The sequence below is a fragment of the Heptranchias perlo genome, chromosome 7 (assembly GCF_035084215.1).
Source record: "Heptranchias perlo isolate sHepPer1 chromosome 7, sHepPer1.hap1, whole genome shotgun sequence".
Classification (NCBI taxonomy): Eukaryota; Metazoa; Chordata; class Chondrichthyes; order Hexanchiformes; family Hexanchidae; genus Heptranchias; species Heptranchias perlo.
The window spans coordinates 49131243-49157963 of record NC_090331.1 but is presented as its reverse complement, the minus strand read 5'-3'; the positions used below and the strand labels follow the sequence as shown (position 1 = coordinate 49157963).

At 41.3% G+C, this 26721-nt stretch overlaps 1 protein-coding gene across 4 annotated transcripts in view; it reads right to left on the bottom strand.

Annotated features, from left to right (window-relative positions):
* The window catches only part of LOC137323691 (serine/threonine-protein kinase tousled-like 1), a 180469-nt gene extending 167796 nt beyond the window's left edge, over window positions 1-12673 (bottom strand). Inside the window, exons 1-2 of one of the 4 annotated variants that reach the window (XM_067987483.1) lie at window positions 12228-12673; window positions 11875-12008 (exon numbers count right to left, since the gene is read on the bottom strand). In XM_067987483.1, the coding sequence (XP_067843584.1) occupies window positions 11875-12001 (127 nt within the window). In that variant the 5' untranslated portion in view covers window positions 12002-12008; window positions 12228-12673. The remainder of the gene's footprint in view (window positions 1-11874; window positions 12009-12227) is intronic. The other 3 variants (XM_067987481.1, XM_067987479.1, XM_067987480.1) reach the window with 3 other exon arrangements.
* Window positions 12674-26721: the final 14048 nt, after the last annotated feature.

The window sequence follows — 26721 nt, the reverse complement described above, 5'->3', positions numbered from 1 at the left end:
TTTGTGCAATCTCTCCTCGTAAGCCTTGAAGTCCGGGTATCATTCTAGTAAACCTACGCTGCACTCCCTCCAAGGCCAATATGAACTTCCGAAGGTGCGGTGTCACAGTACTCCAGGTGCGGTTTAACCAGGGTTTTGTATAGCTGCAGCATAACTTCTGCCCCCTTGGACTCCAGTCCTCTAGATATAAAGGCCAGCATTCCATTAGCCTTCTTGGATTATTTTCTGCACCTGTTCATGACACTTCAATGATCTATGTACCTGAACCCCTAAGTCCCTTTGAACAGCCACTGTTATTAAACTTTTTACCACTTAGAAAGTACCCTGTTCTATCCTTTTTTGATCCAAAGTGGATGACCTCACATTTGTCTACATTGAATTCCATTTGCCACAGTTTTGCCCATTCACCTAATCTATCAATATCCTTTTATAATTTTATGTTGTCATCTACACTGCTTACAATGCCACCAATCTTTGTGTCATCGGCAAACTTAGATATGAGACTTTCCAAGCCTTCATTAAGTAATAACATAAATGCGATTTCATTTCGAGGATTTCATTTTCACATCGTTCACCTGACGAAGGAGGAAGCCTCCGAAAGCTTGTGAATTTAAAATAAAATTGCTGGACTATAACTTGGTGTTGTAAAATTGTTTACAATTGTCAACCCCAGTCCATCACCGGCATCGCCACATTCATCTAAGTAGTTAATAAATATTGTGAATAATTGAGATCCCTGCGGGACTCCACTAGTCACATCCTGCCAATGTGAGTACCTACCCATTATCCCTACTCTCTGTCGCCTTTCGCTCAGCCAACTTCCTAACCAAGTCCGTACTTTTCCCTCGATTCCATGGGCTTCTATCTTAGCTAACAGTCTCTTATGTGGGACCTTATCAAATGCCTTATGGAAGTCCATATAAATAACAACCATTGACATTCCCCTGTCCACTACTTAAGTCACCTCTTCAAAAAATTCAATCAGGTTTGTCAGGCACGACCTACCTTTCACAAATCCATGCTGGCTCTCTCTGATTAACTGAAAATTCTCGAGGTATTCAGTCACCCTATCCTTAATTATATACTCCAGCATTTTCCCCACAACAGATGTTAGGCTAACTGGTCTATAATTCCCTGGTTTCCCTCTTTCTCCTTTCTTAAAAAGTGGAGTAACATGTGCAATTTTCCAATCTAGAGGGACGGTTCCTGAGTCTGGAGAACTTTGAAAGATTATAGTTAGGGCATCTGCAATGTGCTCACCTACTTCCTTTAAAACCCTGGGATGGAAACCATCTGGTCCTGGGGATTTGTCACTCTTTAGTGCTATTATTTTCTTCATTACTGTTGCTTTACTTATGTTAATTTTATTGAGTCCGATTCAATATTAGTTTTCTTGGGATTTCCGGCATGCTATCCTCTTTTTCCACTGTAAATACTGACGCAAAGTAATTATTCAACATGTCCGCCATTTCTCCATTGTCAATATCACCACTTTCAGTTTTTAAGGGGCCAACACTGCTCCTGACCACCCTCTTTTTCCTAATATAACTATAAAAGTTCTTCGTATTGGTTATGTATCCTTTGCAAGTTTCATTTCATACTCTCTTTTTGTAGCTCTTACTATCTGTTTTGTGACCCCTTGTCGATCTTTGTATCTTTCCCATTTTTTGCCTTTTTGTATGCCCTTTCCTTATGGCTTATACTGTCCCTTACCTCTTTAGTTGTCCACGGCTGTTTTTTTTGGCAAATAAAGTTCTTGCCCCTCAGGGGTATAAACCGATTCTGTATCATGTTAAATGTTTCTTTAAACATTTCCCACTGATCATCAGTCGTTTTTCCCATTAACAGATTTGCCCAGTTTACTGTGGACAGCCTCAGTCTCATCCCATTGAAGTCGGCCTTACCCAAGTCTAGAATCTTAGCAGCTGAATCACTTTTTTCCCTTTCAAACACTACATTGAACTCGATCATGTTATGATCGCTATTGGATAGATGTTCACACACAGTTAAAGCTGTTAACTAAATCTGGTTCATTACTCATTACTAAATCTAGTATGGCTTGCCCCCTTGTTGCCTCTAGGACATACTGCTGTAGAAAACTATCCTGGACACACTCAAGAAATTCACTACCTTCCTGACAGTTGCTAGTCTGCTTTTCCCAATCTATGTGAAGGTTAAAGTTTAAGGGAGTGGGGCGGGCAGGAGGGGAAGGGCAGTTAAAACAACATTTTGTAACTACCTGATCTATAGCAACACCCCAATAGTACAGGATTGTCACAGAAAGGAGGCAAGATGAAACTAAACAAAAAGTGAACCATTAAATGGATAAAACAAAGTCATATAAGCACTGTAGTATGCATGAGTGCGACGTTGGCACACACCATCAATAGTAAATTCATTTCCGAACTCCACAGTTTTCTGACTGTTATTAATCATTACTTATGACTAATTAAGAGCCATGACCCCGTTGTAAGAAATAGTAATAGTTTACAAGCAGCGAACTTTTTTTTTTGAGTAAACATGATGCCATGTGGAAGGCTGTTTGCTAAACAGGTGAAATTTTGGAAAAATTTCAGACCAACCTTTTTGTTAACACAATAATCAGAGTACCACTCTTACACACAATTTATAGTAGACAGGTATTTTTAAAAATTACAGTCTTGCCTTCCTACCGGTAAACCTTTCTGTTCATAGCATTCCAGGAACTGCTGAAATCTGTTTGGCAAGGATGGAGGGCAGGACAATTTTTTTTTAAATTTACATCAGCAACATGTGTATACATATAACTTTTAAAAATCTTGACTATACCCTCCCAAAACAGGTTCAAGTTAATGTAAGAGCCACTGTACTACCAACTGATCATAAAACCAGCTCAGTATCAGTACAAGTAGAAGGGTCTGTGTCAGTCACACGGGTATCAGACATGGTTTCTGGCTTCCCATTTGCTGTTGCTGAAGTTTATAGTGGTGGGAAGGTAAAGTCAGAAGTCATGCATGGTACTTCAGACTCCTTGAAGGATGGTTCCTTTCAAGTCAGCCTTTTCTGAAAACATCACTAATCAGAAATGAAATGAATGAAAGCCAAATCGTGCTTTCATTCACCACCTCTACTACTCGAAACAAAGCATATATTACACAAACAAGAAAACAAAACATACCTTCTTGAAATCACAGATCAGGTTCTAAGTGAAGAGACCAACTGATCTTGGAAGCCAAAAATGCAGGCAGAGGTGGAGATTATCTGAAGGAAATTGGTATTCTAAAAGCATATTATGCACTCATACAATTCCATATTAGCATACATTATTTGGGGAATTTTATTTCAGTTGCCCCCACAGGAATCCATCCTGGGACATCTTAACAGATTTATTAATAACCCAATCAAGGTATTGTAACTGTAGTGTCCAAGATTACAGATAACAAATTAGATTGGAAACCAAAAAATGAGGGACGTCAAATCTGTGGCTGATTTCATCAAAGGACAACCATTCTTAATTCTGACCTTCAAATTTTTTTTAAAACCATTTGATTTTTCCACAGTTAAATTAACACGTTTGATGATTATGGCAGAGTTGTATTGCGCAGATATGAGGTCAGGTGAGATAAAAAATGTCTCAATTTTTTGATGTGGAGATGCCGGTGATGGACTGGGGTTGACAATTGTAAACAATTTTACAACACCAAGTTATAGTCCAGCAATTTTATTTTAAATTCACAAGCTTTCGGAGATTTTCTCCTTCCTCAGGCAAATGTTTCAAGAGCTCCTTGAAGCCTACGCATTTATACATATTGAACAATACATGGTGTTTACAGACTGCCCCTGCAACTGCCCGTTGCCAAGGCAATCACCGTGTTCAGACAGAGAGGTGTCACCTGCAGAACCCCCGAATACACATTCAACAAAAAAACAAACAGGGAAAAAAAACAGAGAAAAAAAAACAGAGAGAGGCAGAAACATCCGGAAGGCAGAGAGAGCCAGCAAATGACCCATTATATTAAAAACAGATAACATTTGTTCGCTGGTGGGGTAACGTGTAGCGTGACATGAACCCAAGATCCCGGTTGAGGCCGTCCTCATGGGTGCGGAACTTGGCTATCAATTTCTGCTCGACGATTTTGCGTTGTCGTGTGTCTCGAAGGCCGCCTTGGAGTACGCTTACCCGAAGGTCGGTGGATGAATGTCCATGACTGCTGAAGTGTTCCCCGACTGGGAGGGAACCCTCCTGTTTGGCGATTGTTGCGCGGTGTCCGTTCATCCGTTGTCGCAGCGTCTGCATGGTCTCGCCAATGTACCATGCTCTGGGGCATCCTTTCCTGCAACGTATGAGGTAGACAACGTTGGCCGAGTCACAGGAGTATGAACCATGCACCTGGTGGGTGGTGTCATCTCGTGTGATGGTGGTATCTGTGTCGATGATCTGGCATGTCTTGCAGAGGTTACCGTGGCAGGGTTGTGTGGCGTCGTGGACGCTGTTCTCTTGAAAGCTAGGTAGTTTGCTGCGAACGACCATCGTTCGCAGCAAACTACCTAGCTTTCAAGAGAACAGCGTCCACGACGCCACACAACCCTGCCACGGTAACCTCTGCAAGACATGCCAGATCATCGACACAGATACCACCATCACACGAGATGACACCACCCACCAGGTGCATGGTTCATACTCCTGTGACTCGGCCAACGTTGTCTACCTCATACGTTGCAGGAAAGGATGCCCCAGAGCATGGTACATTGGCGAGACCATGCAGACGCTGCGACAACAGATGAACGGACACCGCGCAACAATCGCCAAACAGGAGGGTTCCCTCCCAGTCGGGGAACACTTCAGCAGTCATGGACATTCATCCACCGACCTTCGGGTAAGCGTACTCCAAGGCGGCCTTCGAGACACACGACAACGCAAAATCGTCGAGCAGAAATTGATAGCCAAGTTCCGCACCCATGAGGACGGCCTCAACCGGGATCTTGGGTTCATGTCACGCTACACGTTACCCCACCAGCGAACAAATGTTATCTGTTTTTAATATAATGGGTCATTTGCTGGCTCTCTCTGCCTTCCGGATGTTTCTGCCTCTCTCTGTGTTTTTTTTTCTCTGTTTTTTTTCCCTGTTTGTTTTTTTGTTGAATGTGTATTCGGGGGTTCTGCAGGTGACACCTCTCTGTCTGAACACGGTGATTGCCTTGGCAACGGGCAGTTGCAGGGGCAGTCTGTAAACACCATGTATTGTTCAATATGTATAAATGCGTAGGCTTCAAGGAGCTCTTGAAACATTTGCCTGAGGAAGGAGAAAATCTCCGAAAGCTTGTGAATTTAAAATAAAATTGCTGGACTATAACTTGGTGTTGTAAAATTGTTTTCAATTTTTTGAGTAGAACTTACCAAACCAGGTCTCATTCCTCCAAAAGGCAAGATTAAATTTTACGTAACCTCGTTCAGTTTCCATAATATTATGTAAAACATCTTTTAAAAAAGTGATCCACTACATCAAAAATTCAACTAGCTCTGGAACCAGTTCTGATCAAGTATCTACACTGAAATATTAACCTGCCTTCTCTCTTTCCAGATACCGATGGACTGGCTGTGCAATCCTAACACTTTGTTATTTCCATTCCAGATTTCCGCGCACCACCACCCCCCCCAACCCCCTTTTTCCTTTCACTTGATTTTTGTTAGACGTCACGATTGTAATTGTGGCATGCTAAAAACTGGTTCAGGTTCCACAAGAGAAGGGTTTGGCTAAGTTCTTTTTCATTATCTGTATGCTATAAGCTACCAACATACATAATTTAAAATAATCCACTTGGTGACCAAGTTACATGCCCAAAGTGGTAAAATTGTGTTCACAATTCACAACACAATGCATTCCCAATCATTTACACGTGTCTTAATGGGAGAAAGGGGGTAGTGACCATGCATCTTTTCAAGAGTTGTGATGACGTGTGTGGGGGGGGAATAAAAAGAGAAGTCAACTGCTGTCCACAGTCAAATAGAAGGATGTGGAGAGTTACTTTATAGTCTGTTTGAGAGATAATCATCCTCAAGCTATTTCAGAACTTGACAAAATAATAAATGGAACTGATCAAGAGACATTTAATAAGTGGGAAATGGCACTGAATAGCCAGCACAAAATGGTGTGAAAAAAAAAAGTATGCACTAAGGGGTACTAGTTAAATTTCAGGTGCAACTAGAAAAATGTGAGTGGTATCAGAAATAAAAATCAATTATTTAAGTAGGAAGCTAAAGGAATTAAAGTTAGCTTTCCTTTGAAGATGGTAAAAAGTGACATGGAGGATAGCACGAGATATCTGTGATGGATGTTGACAAGATCTTTGGCATAACTAGAGTTAGCAGAAATGATACAAGCTAAAGAAACTCATCTTAATTTTTTTTTAAAACAACTACTTCACATTTAAGAGCTGTTTGGCCAGTATAGAAATTTACCAACCACAGTGGTGAATATGGACTTGGATTTCAATATTCAAAACATAAATGGACAGATTTCTGATTCATCAAAATAATTTCACAACTTAGATATATATTGACAATCACACAAACGGATTAACCAAGACCATTACTAAAGTTTATGGACTGACGATCAACAGCTGATTTCCAGTAGGTTTGGATGAACTCTCCTTTATTCACATTTGGATGCACTAAAGATGTAACATTATGCCTTTTGACAAATTTATATAAAATCACCTGCTGCCACTGGTCAAGAGTAAACACACTGGAGATACCCAAACTCCCAAATCAAGCTTAGAACAATTAAAAATCTGTATACAGACACTATGTGTACTGGACTTGCTTTAATTCCACTTATGATTATTACAGCAAGTTTTTAATCCTACAATAGGAAACAACGGTAATTACATGGATTTTATTCTCCAGACGTTCTAAAGTCCAATGGCCGCAGGTTGACCAAGTCCAATGGCCGCAGGTTGACCAGGTGGAAAAGATCGGTTTGAGATGCACTGGCTTGAACACGTTACTGAAGTGACCAATTGTCATCCAGCAGCAAACAGCATAAAAACTGTACCTACATCATGAAATACAGACTGCAACTGAATTTCTGTCTCACCTCAGATACCCTTGAAGTAATTATAGTATACTCTTCTTTCAAGTTATCTGTAAATTCAAATTTTATGAACGCTAAACTCCCACCTTGCTTTATTGTTTGCATTGTTATTTCAAATTATTGGATAATTCAAATTTTTTGCACCAGTGAAAACCTTGAATTATTGGAAGTAAACTGGAATCTACGTGCAATACAGTACTAATGTACATTTTTATTCAATACAAAGAACATCTGAACAATCTCATCCTCTTCCCCACCTCATCCAAGAAAGGAAGTAAAAGCTTTCCAGCATTATGCATGTTTTGAATCAGCAACAGATCATCAGTCAAAATTAAAAGCAACAATATCAGGTATGGATTCATCATTTTAAATTAGCATGGGAATACACAGGCTTAGAGGCAGTAGAAGAGGCTACAACAGCCCTAGTTGTCCTGAATACATGCCATTCCTTGATGAAACCAGGAGTAATGAAATTAAATGGCTGAAAAGGAAAATAATTAAGCATACGTCTTCAGATGTCTACAAAGTGAACTGTACAACAAACAGTTTAAAACAGGAGGTAGCCATGCAAATAAGGAAAAGGAATTATACGACATAACATATTTTAGGAAAATGCTAAAATAGAGTTGAACAATATTATTGTATCACAGGCTTCACAAACAGCTTAAAAGCACAAGAATATTAGGACGCACTTGCACAAATTTATTGTCAGTGCAAAGCCTTTTTGGCTCAACAATGATACTAAACTTCTACAGCATAAATTGGATATTATGGACTGAAAGCAAAGGAATCTCAGTCCACTTCATTTCAATGTCAAGTCGGGCCAGACTCCAAATTCCCTCTACACTATAACTGTAACAGCGCAAAACAAAATTATTTTGCACCAACACTACAGCTAAAGTGTAAATGCACCCTCAAATGTCTTCTATGGGTCACATTTTGAAAACTACAATGATATGCCTGCAATAGAACACAAGATGGATTTCATCCAAAAGGATAACCAAACCTCTGTTTAAATAGGTTACAACAATACATATTTTACTTTTAAAGGTTTAATGAATGTAATCATTATAAAAGTGTCTACAAATCAAAAAAAGTTTACCAGCATGTAATGCACTGTAAAATTGTCAAAACACATCAGATCACCTGCACGATGTCATTGTGAAGACAGAAATATGTATCTTCTCCCAAGACAATGCCACTTTAATCTTAGATTTGTTTCTTTATAAAGTATTTACATGCAGTTTTTAAGTTACCTTGCAGCTAACAAAAAAATCTAAAGTGAATTACTATGCAACAAATGTGGGCCTCATACTTCATTTTCATATGAAGGGACATTCCACTATGCAATATGGATTTAATTTCAATTTTAACTCATTATAGATGGGAGCTCTGTTTTCTCAAACTTTTCTGTTATTTTTCACTGACTAGTACTTTTTCTTGGAAAAAGACAATTTTATGCTCAAAGCTTTTACCAATTTTTAATCAGCCAATACAATAGACTTCAGATTAACCAGACCTTTGCAGAAATAACCACAAGTACTATTCATTACACTATGTGCAAGAAACCTTCAATTTGCAACGTTAATGGGAAACTCACTGCATTACAAGCATTCATTTCTTGTAATGAATATTAAAATTACAAACAACAAATTGAGAACACCCAATGTAGAGACTACAGTTGATGAAACTCAAGTGTTCATAAACGGTCTGTCAACATAGAATCAGAAAGGTTACAGCATGGAAGAAGGCCATTCAGCCCATTGAGTCCATGCCCACTCTATGCAAGAGCAATCGAGCTAGTCCCACTTCCCCACCCTATCCCCATAGCCTTACAAATTTTTTCCTTTCATGTACTTATCCAGTTCCTTTTTGAAGGCCATGATTGAATCTGCCTCCACCAACCCCCGTGACAGTGCATTCCAGATCCTAAACACTCGCTGCATAAAAAAATGTTTATCCTCATGTCATCTTTGGTTCCTTTGCCAATCACCTTAAATCTATGTCCTCTGGTTTTTGACCCCTCCGCCAATGGGAACAATTTCTCTATCTATTCAGTCTAGACCCATCGTAATTTCAAATACTTCTATCAAATCTCCTCGCAACCTTCTCTGTTCCAAGGAGAACAACCCCAGCTTCTCCAGTCTATCCACGTAACTAAAGTCCTTCATCCCTGGAATCATTCTAGTAAATCTTTTCTGCACCCTCACATCTTTCCTAAAGTGTGATGCTCAGAACTGGACACAATACTCCAGCTGTGGTCGAACCAGTGTTTTATAAAGGTTCATCATGACTTCCTTGCTTTTGTACTCTTACGCCTCTATTTATAAAGCCCAGGATCCCGTATGCTTTTTTAACTGCCTTCTCAACCTGCCCTGCCACTTTCAACGATTTGTGCACATATACCCCCAGATCACTCTGTTCCTGTACCCCTTTTAGAATTGTGCCCTCTAGTTTAATATTGCCTCTCCTCGTTCTTCCTACCGAAATGAATCACTTCGCATTTTTCTGCATTAAATTTCATCTGCCATGTGTCTGCCCATTCCACCAGCCTGTCTATATCCTCTTGAAGTCTAATTGCTATTCCCCTCACTGTTCACTACACTTCCAAGTTATGTGGTATCTGCAAATTTGGAAACTGTGCCCTGTACACCCAAGTCCAAGTCATGAATATATATCAAGAAAAGCAGTGGTCCTAGTACCGACTCCTGGGGAACACTACTGTACACCTCCCTCCAATCCGAAAAACAACCGGTTACCACTACTCTCTGCTTCCTGTTACTTAGCCAATTTTATATCCATGCTGCTACTGGCCCTTTATTCCATGGGCTTCAATCTTAATAACAAGCCTATTATGCAGCACTTTATCAAACACCTTTGAAAGTCCGTATACACCACACCAACTGCATTGCCCTCATCGACCCTCTCTGTTACCTCATCAAAAAACTATTAGGTTAGTTAAACACGATTTGCCTTTAACAAATCCGTGCTGGCTTTCCCTAATCAATCCGCACTTGTCCATGCTGGGATTCTGTATTTGAAACTTTCATCAAATTATGATAATATTTGTAAAAATATATTACTGTTGTTGGATTGTTAACAGATACTAAAAGTCCGCTCTGTTCATGAAATAAACTGGAGAACAAACTGAGGGTGGAGAAAAGTCATTTTCGCCACAACAACATTGCACCAAGTGATCCATTTTGATATGTTTCCAGAGTTTGATAAAGCTTTTTCCAATACTTTACACTTTTTCCACAAAGGGCATTGCCTTTCAAAATATTTTCATACAGCATTAAAGCATATTAAATAATTTCAGTGAAATTACACACTTTTCTATTTCAACGACACAATTGAGGTTTGTGTTTTAATCACAGCAGTTAATGAATTATTTTCCCCAGAATCATAATACAATGTCAACTTTTGCTATGTTCAAAGAGATTATGACAAAGTAATTGTTTCCTTCCAAAGTGATTTAAATACAAATATTGTCCTAATTGGAATATATCTCAATATGGTGTGTAGATGCACATAATAGTTCAGAAAAGGCCTAAACCCAATATTAACAGTCGTTAAAAAAAATGCTCCCACGGTATTAAGAGCGCAAAATACTCCAAAAATTGTTTTTCTAGATTTATAGTGCAGTTGTGCAATGCAATTTTACAAAAATATAAAAATAAAAATCATTCTGGCCACTCAGCAGTTGATACTACTTTTCAAGTAGTAAAAGGCTGTTATTTGGCTTACAATGCAATATTTGAAAATGTAATGTGTTAGTTCATAAATTTATCAATGTATTTTCTAATTAGCAGTCAAAAATTACATTAGGGCTTCACCTGTGGCTATTTCCCAAATTTTAAATTCTTCTTTCTCCTCAATAAAACTCTTATTTTTATCAGTTATATTCTTATACCAACTCAAATGACTGCAAAAAGGAGTATTTTTACCAAGAAACGTGACCAGGGTTTGATCAAGCTGCTAAGTATTTTAATAGGTTAATTGGTGGGTCCATTTACAGTAGTGAAGATCTGAAAATACAATGGCATTTAAGTTTTAATAAAATTTGGAAGCCATTAGATTTCGAAACCTTCTGCTTCAGATCGTGGGAAGGATGGCTGCAGTTGCCAAAAAGGCAGTCTCCCTTTGATCTGACAATCCAAAATCTCCCCACGCTTTACTGCGTTGTGCTTTCATACTGTTTGATACCTTCCACTTACTGTAAAAAAAAATCTCATCAGTGACTGGCATAGCCAAAAATGGCAATGGAGTTCAGCTCGTTGGTTACGTTTTCAGAAATAATTTACCTAACCTCTCAGTATCACGTTGCAAATCAATATGTCAACCGCCAAAACTCGCACTGAAATAAGATCATGGACTCCCCAAGTCAAGCCCTGACCCTCTTCATCATCATCTCTCGCTAAGGGGAGGGCACAACACAATGGAGTAAACATAACATTTTACAGCTCCAATAAAACCTCAGATCCACTTTTTACCACTTCATAACCAAAGGTTTTTGGAGCCCGAGGATTTTTTTTAAATGTTCTGAAGCGATACCAGGCCCTAAATAAGTGTGCATAACATTCCGCCTGAGGGTTTATAGCGTGTGCACCACACTATCAACCATTAGACACCTAATGTACCTACTACCCACGGCCTCGGAGTAACCCGCCTGGGACCCGCAACACTTCTGTGCCACCGCTTCGCAAATGGAGAACAAAAAAAAATAAAACATTTCAAAAGCCATCAGAAACAATGAAAACATCAGAGAGTTCATCCCGAGTGAGTGTGTGGAGTAAATTACCTTCTTTAGCCTTTACAGGTGCCGTGTTAGTCTGCAAAGCTCCCGGCGTTGGGGACGTGGAGAACTGGGACCAAGATGGCGTCCCCTCCAAACTTCCACCACTTCCACTGTTACTTTGGACACTCATCAAGCTACTTTGAGACAAAAAAAACACACACAAGTGTCAGCCCCGACACAACACCCCCCAAAAAACCCCTCAGCGAGCGCCAGACTCACGCGGACCCCACATACAACCAGACACCGGACCACAAAGTGTGTAAAAAAAAAAGACAGACCCGCTGGTTTTTACACTCGCACACACACTCACACATTTATATATAAATATATATTTTTCGTGACAAACGTTCACACACCTCTGCAGTGCGTCTTCAAGTAGCCCCGTCACCTTCGCATCAGTTAAGCGTCACGCATCGTTTGTGCAAATACTATCGCGAGGTTCGTGCACCTCAGCTGAGAAAATGGCAATAAAAAGGAAAAAACCACAATAACAATAATAATATTGAAAAGAGCGGCGGCGGCGGCGGCAGCCCGGCCCGGCCCGGCCCTCGGCGATCAGCTACCCCCGGCCCTCGGTCATTGACTCCGCCGAGCTTGGCTTTAAACTTTCCGAGTAGAAGATTAAAAAAACCCTTTGGCAAGAGACAAATTTCTAACCTCTTGCTATTTGGGGAAACTTATCTTTCATTGTCTCAGTAAACGTTAATAACTCTGAGTACACCCGACGGTCATTCTGCGGGTTTAAAGGTGGACTGGGTTCTAATTAAAGGGGCTTCGGCTTTTACTCGGAAAACTATTTTGCGACAATGTCGCGCGAAATTCCTTCATATATTATAAGAAAAAATGAAACTAAAGTAACTGAGCGGCCCCGCCCACAATCGTACGTCATTCTTATGTGACGTAAACGTGGGTAAATATAGGGAATGAGCAGGGTATTGAGGTGTGCAATCTGTTGAAAATTAATCTTCAGTAAATTTTGTTTCAATGAGGTGGCAGTTTTTAATCATCCAGTTTTTACTTCCAATAATACACCTTTCCATTTTTAAAAAAGATAAAACACTACTTCCTGCATGGTGAATTAAAGGTTTCAAGATCTGTGAAAGTTGTACATTACAAGATTGTTGTACGTTAAAATATTATTTCAAACTTTTCTTAGTATTTGAGAGTACTTAATAGCTTTCTTTCAACTTATCTACATAACCTATATTCCAACAGACATTGCCCATTTGCAGGAAGAACAGCCATGTATAATTTTCATCAAAATAATGCGACATACAGTACAAGTAATGAGATATTTTCACCATGTGGTTGCATGTTTCACCATGATTTGCAACATTGGAAGTGCGGAAGGGTTAGAAGAAGCAAAGTGGGAGGAGGCTCGTGTGGAGCATAAACACCGGCATAGACCAGTTCAGCCGAATGGCCTGTTTCTGTGCTATAAATTGTATGTAATTCTATGTTTACCAGATACTTAATCGTTTTCAGTCCTGGGCCTGTAATTCTCATAGTCAAGCCATATTTATCTGCCTTGAGATTCAGAATCGTAACATACGGAGGATGCAGCTTTGTGGTTCTGTGATACACTGTGAGTATTATTGTAACCATCGTGAGGCTTGAGCCATGTTGAGGCGCTGGCCTCATTTACATGCAGCCAGCAAGCTGCACACACCAAACTAGCACTCCAAGGCAACTCGCTGGATGGAGAGAAAAAGAAAAAACATTAGCATTTATATAGCGCTTTTCACAACCTCAGGATGTCCCAAAGCGCTTTATAGACAATGAAGTACTTTTTGAAGTGTAGTCACCGTTGTAATGTAGGAAACGCGGCAGCCAAATTGCGCACAGCAAGCTCTCACAAAGAGCAATGTGATAATGACCAGATAATCTGTTCTTAATAAGAACATAAGAAATAGGAGCAGGAGTAGGCCAATCGGCCCCTCGAGCCTGCTCCGCCATTCAATAAGATCATGGCTGATGATGTTGGTCGAGAGATAAATATTTTCCCCTGCTCTTCTTCCAATAGTGCCATGGGATCTTTTACGTCCATCTGAGTGGGCAGATGGGGCCTCGGTTTTAACATTTCACCCGAAAGATGGCACCTCTGACAGTACAGCACTCCCTCAGTACTACGCTGGAGTGTCAGCCTAGATTATGTGCTCAAGTCTCTGGAGTGGGACTTGAACCCACAACCTTGGGAATCGGTGGCTCCTACGTGATGTCATCCGATTGTCGGAGCCTGACTATACGTGTTCCTCCTGACTCCACCAAAATAAAAGTTAAAAATTTCTTCTGACTGTTTTCTGAGCAGTCTCCAGCGGCCCCTTTCAGGACCACTGCTTGGGCTGCTCAACATGTCGTAGGATCTCGATATGCACATTAAAAGTGACCTCCCACCTGAAATAGGCTCCAGCTGCCCTCAGAACCCCACCCAAAGATAGCATAAGACGGCCAGCATAAATGAGGTGGTAAGTGACCCAAGCCATTTTCAGGCCGCTACTGCCCCGTTTTTGGTGGGCAGAGTCAGTTAAAATCGGCCTCTTGGTTCTGGATTTTTTGACCATTTTTCCACAGAAAGAATTTAGATATGAGTTATTTTAAAATGTGCTTTTTAGGTTAATGCTTGTTTTAAAGGGGTTAAGTTCACAGGGCATTAGGGTTGGTATTAGGTTTCAGTTGGGGCATCTGAGACAAAATCCGAAATCCTGGAGACAATGAAAGATAATTTGAGATTCCAGTGACCATTCACACTCATTGATGGTGTGACAATCCTATTCATTTGAACTCAGCAGGTATTATTACCAAATTAGGTTGGTGGACTTCGCTCTCGGCAGGAGGGTAGTCAGTTTTGACTAAAAGATAACACCTACAATCAGGCTTTTAAAAAAGAAACACAGATACCAAAAAGGTAGTTTGGCTTTTGGATGAGAATGCTGCCTTGGCAGTCAGGCAGCAAATGGCTGCAAAGAGGAGATTCTGCTCTGGAATTATTGGACAGAATGTTTAAATTAAGTAAGACAACCCACTGAGGTGGGATAATGTCCCTCATTCATTTTTTTTTTCATTTCATCACACAATGTCATATTGATTGAACTAAATGACTAATTATACCTATTCTGTACATTTCACCTTACTGTGGAATAAAGCAGCTTACAATTCAAACCAAAAATTGCCTCATCTAGTGTTAACTCAGTCTGCCTTTGGAGGGATTGAAAAGTTTAATATGCAAAATACATGATTATCTGGTACAGATCAAAGAGGGATGCTATTGTTACATCCCCAGATTATGTTATCATACAAGTCAATATAGGACAGTGTAAGACATCTCCCATAAAAGTAAAACAGTCAAACCACTTAAGGGTGTGACTGAACCTAGGAAGGTACCTATGGCAGACCTGAATTCAAAACACATGGATTTAGCAATGCAGAAGATGGGGTTGTGGTTTTTAGCAGCACTTATGAGGGTGGGTGATTGGCTTTAAAAGGTTAAGGAGTAGTTCTTGCATGTAGCTGCATTGTGTAGGGGGAACCTAGGGTTTGGTAGCACAACAGAGTGTGATTTGGAGTTTAAGGTTATTGGTAATTCCTGGGATCTGACAATTTTGGGGGAATGCCAGGGTTTGGCAGCATTGGCCGGTGTCAAGGCAGTGGTAGAAGGTCCTGGGTTCTGGGATCATTGGGGAAAGTAATGGAGTTTATCAGCCCGTGGAGGATCCAAGGTATAGCAGCACTAGGGAGGATGCTAGAATCTGGAGCACTGAGAGCAATCCAGAAGTGTTTGATGGGGAGGACATACGATTGTCTTATAGCACTTAGGAAGGGGTCATCTGGTCTGGCAGTAGTGGGGGGATGGGCGGTGTCCCAGGGTAAGATAGGAGTGGGAGAAAGGTGTCAGCACCTGGCAGGACTGGGAGTGGAGTTTCTGGGTTTAGGAGCATTTGAGAGGCAGCTTTCAGGTCTGGAAGAACTGTGGAGAGGTACCAAGGCCTGTCAGTATTGGAACAGATGGTCCAGGATGTAGAAGCTGTGAGAAAGGGTTCCAGGAGTCTTGGAGTACCATGGGGCTTGAGGGGTCCCAGGATTTGGGAGAGGTACCAAAGTGTGGCTGTACTTGGGCAATCTGGAGTACTGGTGGGGTTTAAGGTGTGCTAGAAGTGGGTGGAATCCTGGGCTGTGGATGTATCAGGCAAAAGTCCTGGGGAGGGAAGCCCCTTAGTCTGAGAGCATTGGAAAGGGTTTCCTGGATCTGGGACCTCAGGAATGGAGAAAACTGGGATATGGAAACAGTGAAGAGGGCATTCCCAGAGCCTTGGGAGGCAATCCTGGACTCTGGCACAGAGGTACAGGGCCCAGAAACAAAGGAATCCCCAAAATCAGGCAGCACCAGCCAGGAAGTAGACTTGTCCAAGAGAATGTGATATGACAACTCTATTTTGCTGTCCCTGACCATTATTGTAGACTCCCCTCGCCACCTTCCCCATTGTGTTCTGGCCATTATCCCAGGTTCTAGCCTGAAGCGAGGTTTGAAGTGTACTTCACTTTAATACTGTATTTGCTCTGTGCTTACAGTCATCAAATAGAGTATTAAAACATGGATAGTGCTAAAAGCCATCTCTGTCTCTCTTTCTAAAGCATTGTTGTCATTGATTAGAATGTTTACATATTCTAACAATTGAGAAAATGCAGCTGATGATATTCAAAGCTATCTGTTTACTTGAGAAGATTTCAGATTTAATTTGTTGTTTTGTTTTGGAAAAAGAACATTTAAATTAGGATGAGGAAAGACACTGCTTCTCCCTCTTTTTCTTTCTGGCCGTCTCTGAGTTATATTGTTTTTAACAATTGATAAAAACTGAAAAAATCATTCTAGCTTTTGATATGTACTAACGAGCTATGAGTAATTAGAACAATTCCATTTTCTAACCATCAACAAAACACAGGTGATATTAAATATAACCTTTGTGTTTACCTGAAAAACCTTCAAAATTTAATTTTTAGAATGACAGAAACCTCTTGAAAGGAAGAGTTCCAAGTCCCCAAGGGTCCTGAACTAATCTATTGGATGAGAAACCTTCTAAAGAGAAATTTGCAAAAATGCCCGTAAAAACTGAGTGGATTTAGTTAGAATTTCTCAGTGTTGATCATGAATCCTAAGGCTATACTAAATGAACAGACTGTCTCAGCAGCAGACTTCCTGCAGTGAGTTCTCATGCACCAGTTTTCCAGCTTCAGGTATATATGAAGATGGTGGTGCCTGAGATACACTGTAACGATTAATTGGCACATTGCGAATGCCCTTGGTACAGCTGACAGGCCAAATGGATAGTCTGTCCTCTGAAACTGAATTGAAAAAGCTTTTGGTGGCACGGTTGAATCATCACATGCAAGTATGCTTCTTTCAGCTGTATGGCTGTTGGTCAGTGTCCTGGACATACTGGCTGAAGGATGTGTAGGAGTGTGAACAATTTGAACTTTTCTTGTTGTATGCAACAGTTCAGGCCCCTGAGATCCAAGGTTAGGTGAACTCCCCTTCTAATTTCTTAAGAACCACAAAATATCTGGAATAAAACCACACTTCCTTATCCGAGGGGCAAACTGTCTCAACTAAACTGTTAGCATTAGGGATGGCCACCTCCCCAGATAGTTCTGTTTTCATGATCGGGTTCTGGGGATGATCTGACTTGATCACAATCTGGATTCCCAGGGGTTAGTTGACAAAGTGAAGGGAGTCACCCTCTTTGACAGTTTCTAGAACACATATGTCCAATTTGATAAATGCTGAAGCTGACCGCCCACCCGAGAATCCATGAAGAGGGGAAATTTGAGGGAATCATTGAGAACTTGAGTCTTGAGTAGTGCTCTGCCAGAGCTTCCTGAAGAAGAGAAAGGACCAGATGATAGGATGGTCTGGAGCGTGAGGTTCTTTAAATCCAACTGATACCATGAAAGGGCTGTTACTGCAAGAGTAGCTGTCAGGATCTGCCTGTGTAGTATGAAACACCCCTGACAGGAGCCCTAACTCTAGATGTCATTGCTGACATGGTCAGTAGGTTTTGCTGATGTTTAATGAAGGATCCCAGCAATGCATCCACCTGACCTCTGAAAATATCTTTCCCATTAAAAACAAAGCAGTAGCAATTGTTGATGTAATTCCTCCAGGAAGTGATGCCAAACCCAACCATGCTAATCTGAGAAGTGCAATACCAAAGATCATAAGCATGGGCAGATGGCCAACTATTACTAAGTTACGTCACCTTGAAGTTGAACATCATCAATAAGTAATATTGGGCATGAAGAGGACCAAAGTTGGCCTTAATAATGTAGCAAGTGGGTTGAAGCTAGCAGAAATATAAAGAGGACACAGTTGACTTCTATGTCTAAACAATTATGAATCACTGATTCCAGAGCACACATCCTGGATTATGAAATTGTGAAACAAAGGAGGGCGATGATGTTTGGGAGCAGGATGGGTGAAATAGAAGAGGTTGCAGATGCAGTCACTGAGGTTGTTTTCCACAACTGCTTACAAACCTGTAAGATGCTACCAAACATTCACAGACCACAAGAATCAGGTGGAGCTACAGCAGCTGAGTAATATTAACTTGGGAATCATGCTGCACACACAATACATTGCAACATTTATTATAAACCAGATTGCAGCAAAACAAAGAACATTTTTCACAACCTTGTGATATCCTCATCAAAACTTTCAGTGCTGATTGATGATGCATCAACCTCTCTAAGTACGAAGGCAGTGCTAAAAGTGCACATTAAGGCTACAGTGAGAAGCCAGGGACCCCAACTTTATACTCCTAGACCTCAATGAATTTAAGACACAAACTGCTTAAGCCATTGTATTGACACTCTCAATTTTTAGCTGGCTTTAATGAGCAATATTTTTTAGGAAAATTAACTGTCATTCATCTGTTATGGAGCAAGTGTCATGCTGGGGAGATAGTCAGAGTAGCATCTTAGCTTTGCGAGCAGCACCCACTCCTCTTTAATGTCTGAACCACCCTCTTGAGATTGCGAGGGCGAATGCTGTGTGTGAAGTTACCAGCATTAACTATTTCAAAGGCTTTATGGGTAGCATCTGCAGCTTCTACTGTCAGTCCAGCAAGAACTAGCATAAGCTAAAAGAATCATCTGTTGTTGAGTTGGAATTGCAACTTTAATGCATTGGCTGCATCTTGGGCATGCGTTGGATGTCTGGCAACTTCAGAAAGTACAAGCTGTTTGGGTACCCTATGGGGCCCCCTTCCACCATTTCAAGATTGTTGTCCCAAATCGGTCATGGGATGGATGTGAAAGAAAGAATTATAAGGGACTGGTTTATGGCCTTTCAAGGTGAGACTTCCTTTATGATCTTGGCCTGCTCTACAATGTGTTACATGGGCTGTCCAAATTGTCACAAGAGCTTCAGACTCTTTTTGTGACCTTGCTGTGTGCAGAGGACTGAACCAAAGGGACTGTAAAATTCTTGGGCTGCTTCAAAAATACAGCAAGGGAGAAGTTTGAAGTCATTTCAAACACCAAGGACTCAGGAAATTCAACTCTGTTTCTCTGAGATCCATTCGCAACACCTCAGATAATGAAGCCAGTCAGTGCCCGCATGCAGCAAGACCTGGACAACATCCAGGCTTGGGCTGATAAGTGGCAAGTAACATTCGCGCCAGACAAGTGCCAGGCAATGACCATCTCCAACAAGAGAGAATCTAACCACCTCTCCTTGACATTCAACGGCATGACCATTGCCGAATCCCCCACCATCAACATCCTGGGGGTCACCATTGACCAGAAACTTAACTGGACCAGCCACATAAATACTGTGGCTACAAGAGCAGGTCAGAGGCTGGGTATTATGCAGCGAGTGACTCACCTCCTGACTCCCCAAAGCCTTTCCACCATGTACAAGGCACAAGTCAGGAGTGTGATGGAATACTCTCCACTTGCCTGGATGAGTGCAGCTCCAACAACACTTAAGAAGCTCGACACCATCCAGGACAAAGCATCCTGCTTGATTGGCACCTCATCCACCACCCTAAACATTCACTCCCTCCACCAGCGGTGCACAATGGCTGCAGTGTATACCATCCACAGGATGCACTGCAGCAACTCGCAAAGGCTTCTTCGACAGCACTTCCCAAACACACAACCTCTACCACCTAGAAGGACAAGGGCAGCAGGCACATGGGAACAACACCACCTGCACGTTCCCCTCCCAGTCAGACACCATCCCGACTTGGAAATATATCACCGTTCCTTCATCGTCGCTGGGTCAAAATCCTGGAACTCCCTACCTAACAGCACTGTGGGAGAACCTTTACCACACTGACAGCAGCAGTTCAAGAAGGCGGTTCACCACCACTTTCTCAAGGGCAATTAGGGATGGGCAATAAATGCTGGCCTTGCTAGCGACATCCACATCCTATGAACGAATAAAAAAAAAGGTAATCACACTGGACAGTTCCTGTACAGTTTTGAACAACATAGAGCAGCAGCTGTCTGCTTCTAGAACTGCTTATGCTGAGGTCCAAGCAAACCAAAATATACTGGACCCCAGCAAATGGCCTTCTGTGATGAGAAGAAAGTGCATCATCTTTGTAACCGCTTTTGGTTAGATGCACAACAGGCCATCAATGGCATGAAGGACATTATGGAGAATCCAGTAACTTAAAAACCTCTTCTGATATGTCAAAACTCTTACATGTACAGCTGAATGTGAGAGATTTCAGACGAATGAACAATATTAGACCTCAAAACAAACACTGCAAAGTCTTACATTTGTTCATTTGAATGAGTTATTTTTTTCCTTGTGGAACCTAAGGAAATACATGAAATCCTGGTGCCAAAAGCACAGAACAGCAAATGACATAAAGTCAAGTCAATGCAGGCAGCCATTTTATGATGAACATCATAAGGCCTTGTAACAGTTGTTATAAAAAGATGGAGCATATATTATTTCTTGTCTGATCTAATTTTGGGGACAAATAAAATAGAAAAGATTAATGTGAATTTGTTTCACAAAATAGATGAGCGGGGACAGAAATTCACATGTTCATCATGCAATTTTTAAAAAGTTTATTGTAGCAAGAAACAATTTGAAAGAAGTTAAGGAAATAATCTATACTTTGCTAAAAATTACAACATACAAGAGTCACCATTACAGTATTCTGTTCAATTCAGTGGATTGCATTATCTTGTATGAAGAATGTAATACATTCTGCTGCTAAATGCTCTAAAAGGTATCAAGTGAAGTGTCAAAAATGAAAACTTTTTTTTTGAGATGGGAAACTCCTAGACCCCTCTAGATGTACAGTATGCATTTTGTACAGTATACTATACTTTGAGGAGGAGTCCTGGGAATTTGCTTCTCTAGAAAATTTTCATTTTTGACACCACTTGGTGCATTTTCCAATATATCCACTTCTAAAATTACCACTATAGCAAATTAAGAGTCAAAAATGAAAGTATTCTGGGGTAGCATGCCCCAGACCCAACCAATTGTACAATATACTCACTCCTAAAATTGTGATTACGTCACTGCTGCAATGTCTGAGAATGCAAAATGAAGAAAATAATTTGATTTCATTTATCTACATTTTCACATATTTATAGGTCAAATATTTTATTGAAATATGTTAACTTGGACACAGAAATCAACTTATTTTAATAAACTCTTCAATGTAAGTGGGAAGATGGATCATTCCAATCCTGAAATATGAAATTTTCAAATATGCTCGGTAATCTGAAGGGGGATGTAGGTCAGTCAAATCTCATGCATTAGGGGGAAGATCATTGAGATTTAAAAATGTCATCTATTTTGAGGTCTCTTACCCTCAAGAATAAACACAATGCCATGTATTGTGATCATATATATCATATCATAATAGGTTCAGTACAGGAGGAGGCCATTCGGCCCATCTTTGATAGAACCATCAAATTAGTCTCATTCCCCTGCTCTTTCCCCATAGCCCTGTAATTTTTTTCCCTTCAAGCATTTATCCAATTTCCTTTTGAAAGTTACTATTGAATCTGCTTCCACCATCCTGTCAGGCAGTGCATTCTAGACCATCACAACTTGCTGCGTAAAAAAATGTTTCCTCATGTCACCTCTGGCTCTTTTGCTGATCACCTTAAATCTGTGTCCTCTGGTTACTGGCCATTCAGCCACTAGAAACAGTTTCTCCTTGTTTACTCTGTCAAAACCATTCATGATTCTGAACACCTCTATCAAATCTCCCCTTAACTTTCTCTGTTCTAAGGAGAACAACCCCAGCTTCTCCAGTCTCTCCACATAAGTGAAGTCCCTCATCCCTGGTAACATTCTAGTAAATCTTTTCTTTAAGGCCTTGACATCCTTCCTAAAGTGCTGTGCCCAGAATTGAGCACAATACTCCAGCTCGGGCCTAACCAGTGTTTTATAAAGGTTTAGCATAACTTCCTTGCTTTAGTGCTCAATGCCTCTATTAATAAAGCCCAGGATTCCACATGCCTTTTTAACAGCCTTCTCAACTTGTTCAGCCACCTTCAAAGATTTGTGTATGTGCACCCCAGGTCTCTCTATTGCTGCACCCGCTTCAAAATTGTACCATTTAGTTTATATTTCCTCTCCTCTTTCTTCCTACCAAAATGCATCACTTCACACTTCTCTGCGTTAAATTTCATCTGCCATGTGTCTGCCCATTTCATCAGTCTGTCTATGTTCTCCTGAAGTCTGTTACTATCCTCCACATTGTTTACTACATTATCTCACACTTCCACACTTTCCTGGTATTGGCAGCATTGCTTTGGATTTACTATTATTAGATATCTATCAGCCTTATGTAAACACTTTGCATTGGACATTTCTCTGAAATACCTTTCATTATTGGTTTTGGGACAGTAAATGGAGTAAAATGGGGCAGTACTGCCTACTGCCACAAAACTGCTGGTCTAACTATACCAGAATTATCTTCCCAATAAATTGCTGCTCCCATTTAAGGCCCACCAGGAGCCTGCCTGGTTTCATTTAAATGGGGTCAACTGGGTGTGGCTAACCCTCCTACCCATTTCCCTCCACTTCCACCCCAAGTCGACCTCAAATTATTATTGTCACTTCATAAGTGATGGTAAGAAGGTATTCTGAGACAGATTCTACATTGAGGTGCTTTCTTTCCCCTGCTGCAACTGAAGGCTGTTGTCAATCTGTCTGTATATTGACCTGATGAATGCTTTGGAGGTTCTGATCAGATTTTTACAGCTATTTTTACTTAGCTCTGCAACCAGTACAGTTTTGGACTGGGAACATGGATTTCCCAATGGGAATCCCCTCTATTCCTTCATTATGAAAAGGAGGAGGATGACAAGATGGAAGAAGCTATATTAGAGGCATATAGAGTGAGACACCACAGTAGACATTTGTTCCCTACACACAGATTCCCACTCACTAAGGTTTACAGACTTTTTGGACTGCAAGTGCCTCAGAAGGCTGGGCTTCCCCCCAGAGGCTATTGGGGAAAAATGTCAACTGTTGGCTGAAGATCTGTACCATGTGAACAGCATTAGCTGTACCAGTCAAAGTCACCACTACATGTATTGTTCTGTGATTTATAAATGCGTAGGCTTCGAGGAGTTCCTGACATTTACCTGAGGAAGGAGGAAGCCTCCGAAAGCTTGTAAATTTCAAATAAAATCGTTGGACTATAACTTGGTGTTGTAAAATTGTTTACAATTGTCAACTCCAGTCCATCACCGGCATCTCCACCTCTTGAATTTCTTTGACACTGGTTCTTTCCAAGCAGCATTTTTTGACCTTTGTCACATTAATCAGGTAGCTGTTCACCATTGCATCAAAAAGGTCACTCAGGTGCACGGATCAATTGACAGGACACATGTGGCACTGAAACCCCCTCAATGTTACAAATAGGAAAGGCAGTTCTTGGGGTGGTGGAGGTTGCACTGACTACTTCTACAACATCCATCCATACAACCTGAAGCCCCATATGAGGCCTCCTGCCCTCAGTACCCAACAGTCAATTCCTTCTTGCTCTGATTTCAACCAGCAACACCTCCACGATGCATATGAGAATCTGGGAGCCCTTCTTGCTCTCCCTGAGATTTCTGCTCCTTCAAACATCATGCACGGTCTGCTGCTCAATAAGTGATGTTCTCCTTATACTGACGTCAGCCTTTTAAAGGCTGCACCAGAATTGTATTTCCTTCTGTCCTAATTAGGAGCATTGGCAGTCAAGTGGGCAGGCGGTAGTCCATCTCCGCCATTAATCTACCAACAGGAGGAGAATCCAACCCTTTATGTTAAAGAATTTACAATGAATCTGAAAAAGGCACCAGATGATTATGTAATGAGTATCATTGTGGAATGTAGAAAATTTTCCTCCTGACATAGACAAATCTAAACTAATACCTACTTTATAATATATTGTGATACATTGTTGCATATACCCAAACAGTAATTTCCTTCTTTTGAAATATGAGTATAGTGAATTATTTGAGAAGTATCCAATCTCAGCCTCAAGGATATGAAATGATTATGGTTTTTTCAATATACAATGCATACTCTGCTTTCTGTAGATTTTTCTTCATTTAAAAAAAATGTAAAGAGACATTTTTATCCTTCCCCTTTTGTGGTCTTCTTGTGCCACACACCCTCGTCCATGGCCAAGAAGGTAAGTAGCAATCTGCGGCGAGTGACTGACCTCCTGACTCCCCAAAGCCTTTCCACCATCTAAAAGGCACAAGTCAGGAGTGTGATGGAATACTCTCCACTTGCCTGGATGAGTGCAACTCCAACAACACTCAAGAAGCTTGACACCATACAGGACAAAGCAGCTCACTTGATTGGCACCCCATCCATCACCCTAAACATTCACTCCCTTCACCACTGGCGCACAGTGGCTGCAGTGTGTACCATCCACGGGATGCACTGCAGCAACTCGCCAAGGCTTCTTCGACAGCACCTCCCAAACCTGCGACCTCTACCACCTAGAAGGACAAGGGCAGCAGGCACATGGGAACAACACCATCTGCACGTTCCCCTCCAAGTCACACACCATCCCGACTTGGAAATATATCGCCGTTCCTTCATCGTCACTGGGTCAAAATCCTGGAACTCCCTTCCTAATAGCACTGTGGGAGAACCTTCACCACATGGACTGCAGCGGTTCAAGAAGGCTGCTCACCACCACCTTCTCGAGGGCAATTAGGGATGGGCAATAAATGCTGGCCTTACCAGCGACACCCATCTCTCATGAACAAATAAAAAAAAATCTGTTCTCAGTTCTTTGCCAATGCTTGAGAGCAGCCTTATGATGATTTCTCCCTCTGGGTTTCCCTCTCTCACTGTGGAGGAATGGCCTACCTTCCATTCAGCACAGTCCCACAGAAGCAGGTGGAAGGGTCCCCTCCAGTGCAAACCTATATCGCACCACCTCAACACACTATATCACTGCACTTCCTTACTGAATATTTATTTTGAAATACTGGCTAGCTGCCCTGGCCATTTCTCAGTTGACGGACCAAACTATAAAACATGAACCTTTCAGCAATCTGTTACTTTATTAATATATTCCAATAACAAAGTATACGTGGATTAAGAGAACCATTTCTTCAGACATGATCTATCACACTCTTTATTCCAGATAAAGTACAGGTTTAAACTTGACTTGTAGGTACTCCCTCACAGTTGTAAAATTCATTCTCTCTGTTCACTTTATAGCTCGTAATCTGAATAATTCGGGATATATTTTCCCTGTTCACTAATTTTAGTGAAAAAGTAGATGTGAGTTTAAAAGTGTTCTCTGCTTTATACTCATGTCTTTTGTCACTAAAATTAGTAAACAGAAGAAAATAAGTCAAACAAAAGTAATTAACCTAGGTTACCATGGTTATTGAAAGCTAAGCATCACTCGGTGACAGACAGATAATTTAACAAATTTCTAGTTTTCAAGACTCTACAAGCTGATCCTTGTAGCATCTTCTGTCAAGTTATGACAGTATTGTTTTTAAGTGATTACAAGGAGTCCAGAACAAAGGGATGTAGATACAAGATTAAATGTAAGAGGTTTAGGATAGAGAGCAGGAGAAACTTTTTTACACAGAGGGCTGTGAGGCTGTAGAATGCACTACCAGAGTTAATGATTGAAGCAGAGACTATGGGGTCAATTTTCAGATGGCCGAGCAGGTGCATTCATGGTGGGGGGGCTCCTAAGATTGGGGATTCCCGGAGCGGGTCCGGAGCCCGGCTACAACCCGCCTACTTCCGGGTTCCCCAATGATGCGAATCGGTGCGCGCGCAGCCCCCGCATGTGGGACTCCCACCAGCAATCAATATCATTGATCTGGGTACTTGAGGTCGATTACAGACCTCATTAGTTGGAGATTTTAGGAGGATTCGGATTTTGGACTACCCAGAGCGTGTTTCCCATGCTGGGGGCAACACTCCCTGTTTAAACAGATGCGTTGCAGCCAGCAGCCAGTGGCAGCTGCAAAGGTCCATTTAACAGGTGCAGGGTAAACCCTCATTCATTGCGTGACTTGGTGTTGTAAACACTATAACTTGGTGTTGTAAACTCATTCATTGCAGCAGGGCACTCTGTCACCTCAGACAAAGTTTGGCCTGGCATACCGTTGTCTCCACACTCCAAATTATTACATCATGCCCTAAACTCTGCTGTCCAAACACATTTATCTACTTTGTGGACCCCCTCACACTCACACCGTCAGGATGGCGTGGGTGGGGGGTGGTTTCCATTGCTGCATTCATCACTCCATTGGAGGAAGACCAACATCACCAGCCTCGCCAGGCCACCGTCCACCTCCGCCACGTGGAGCTACACAACACAGTGCTGCGCA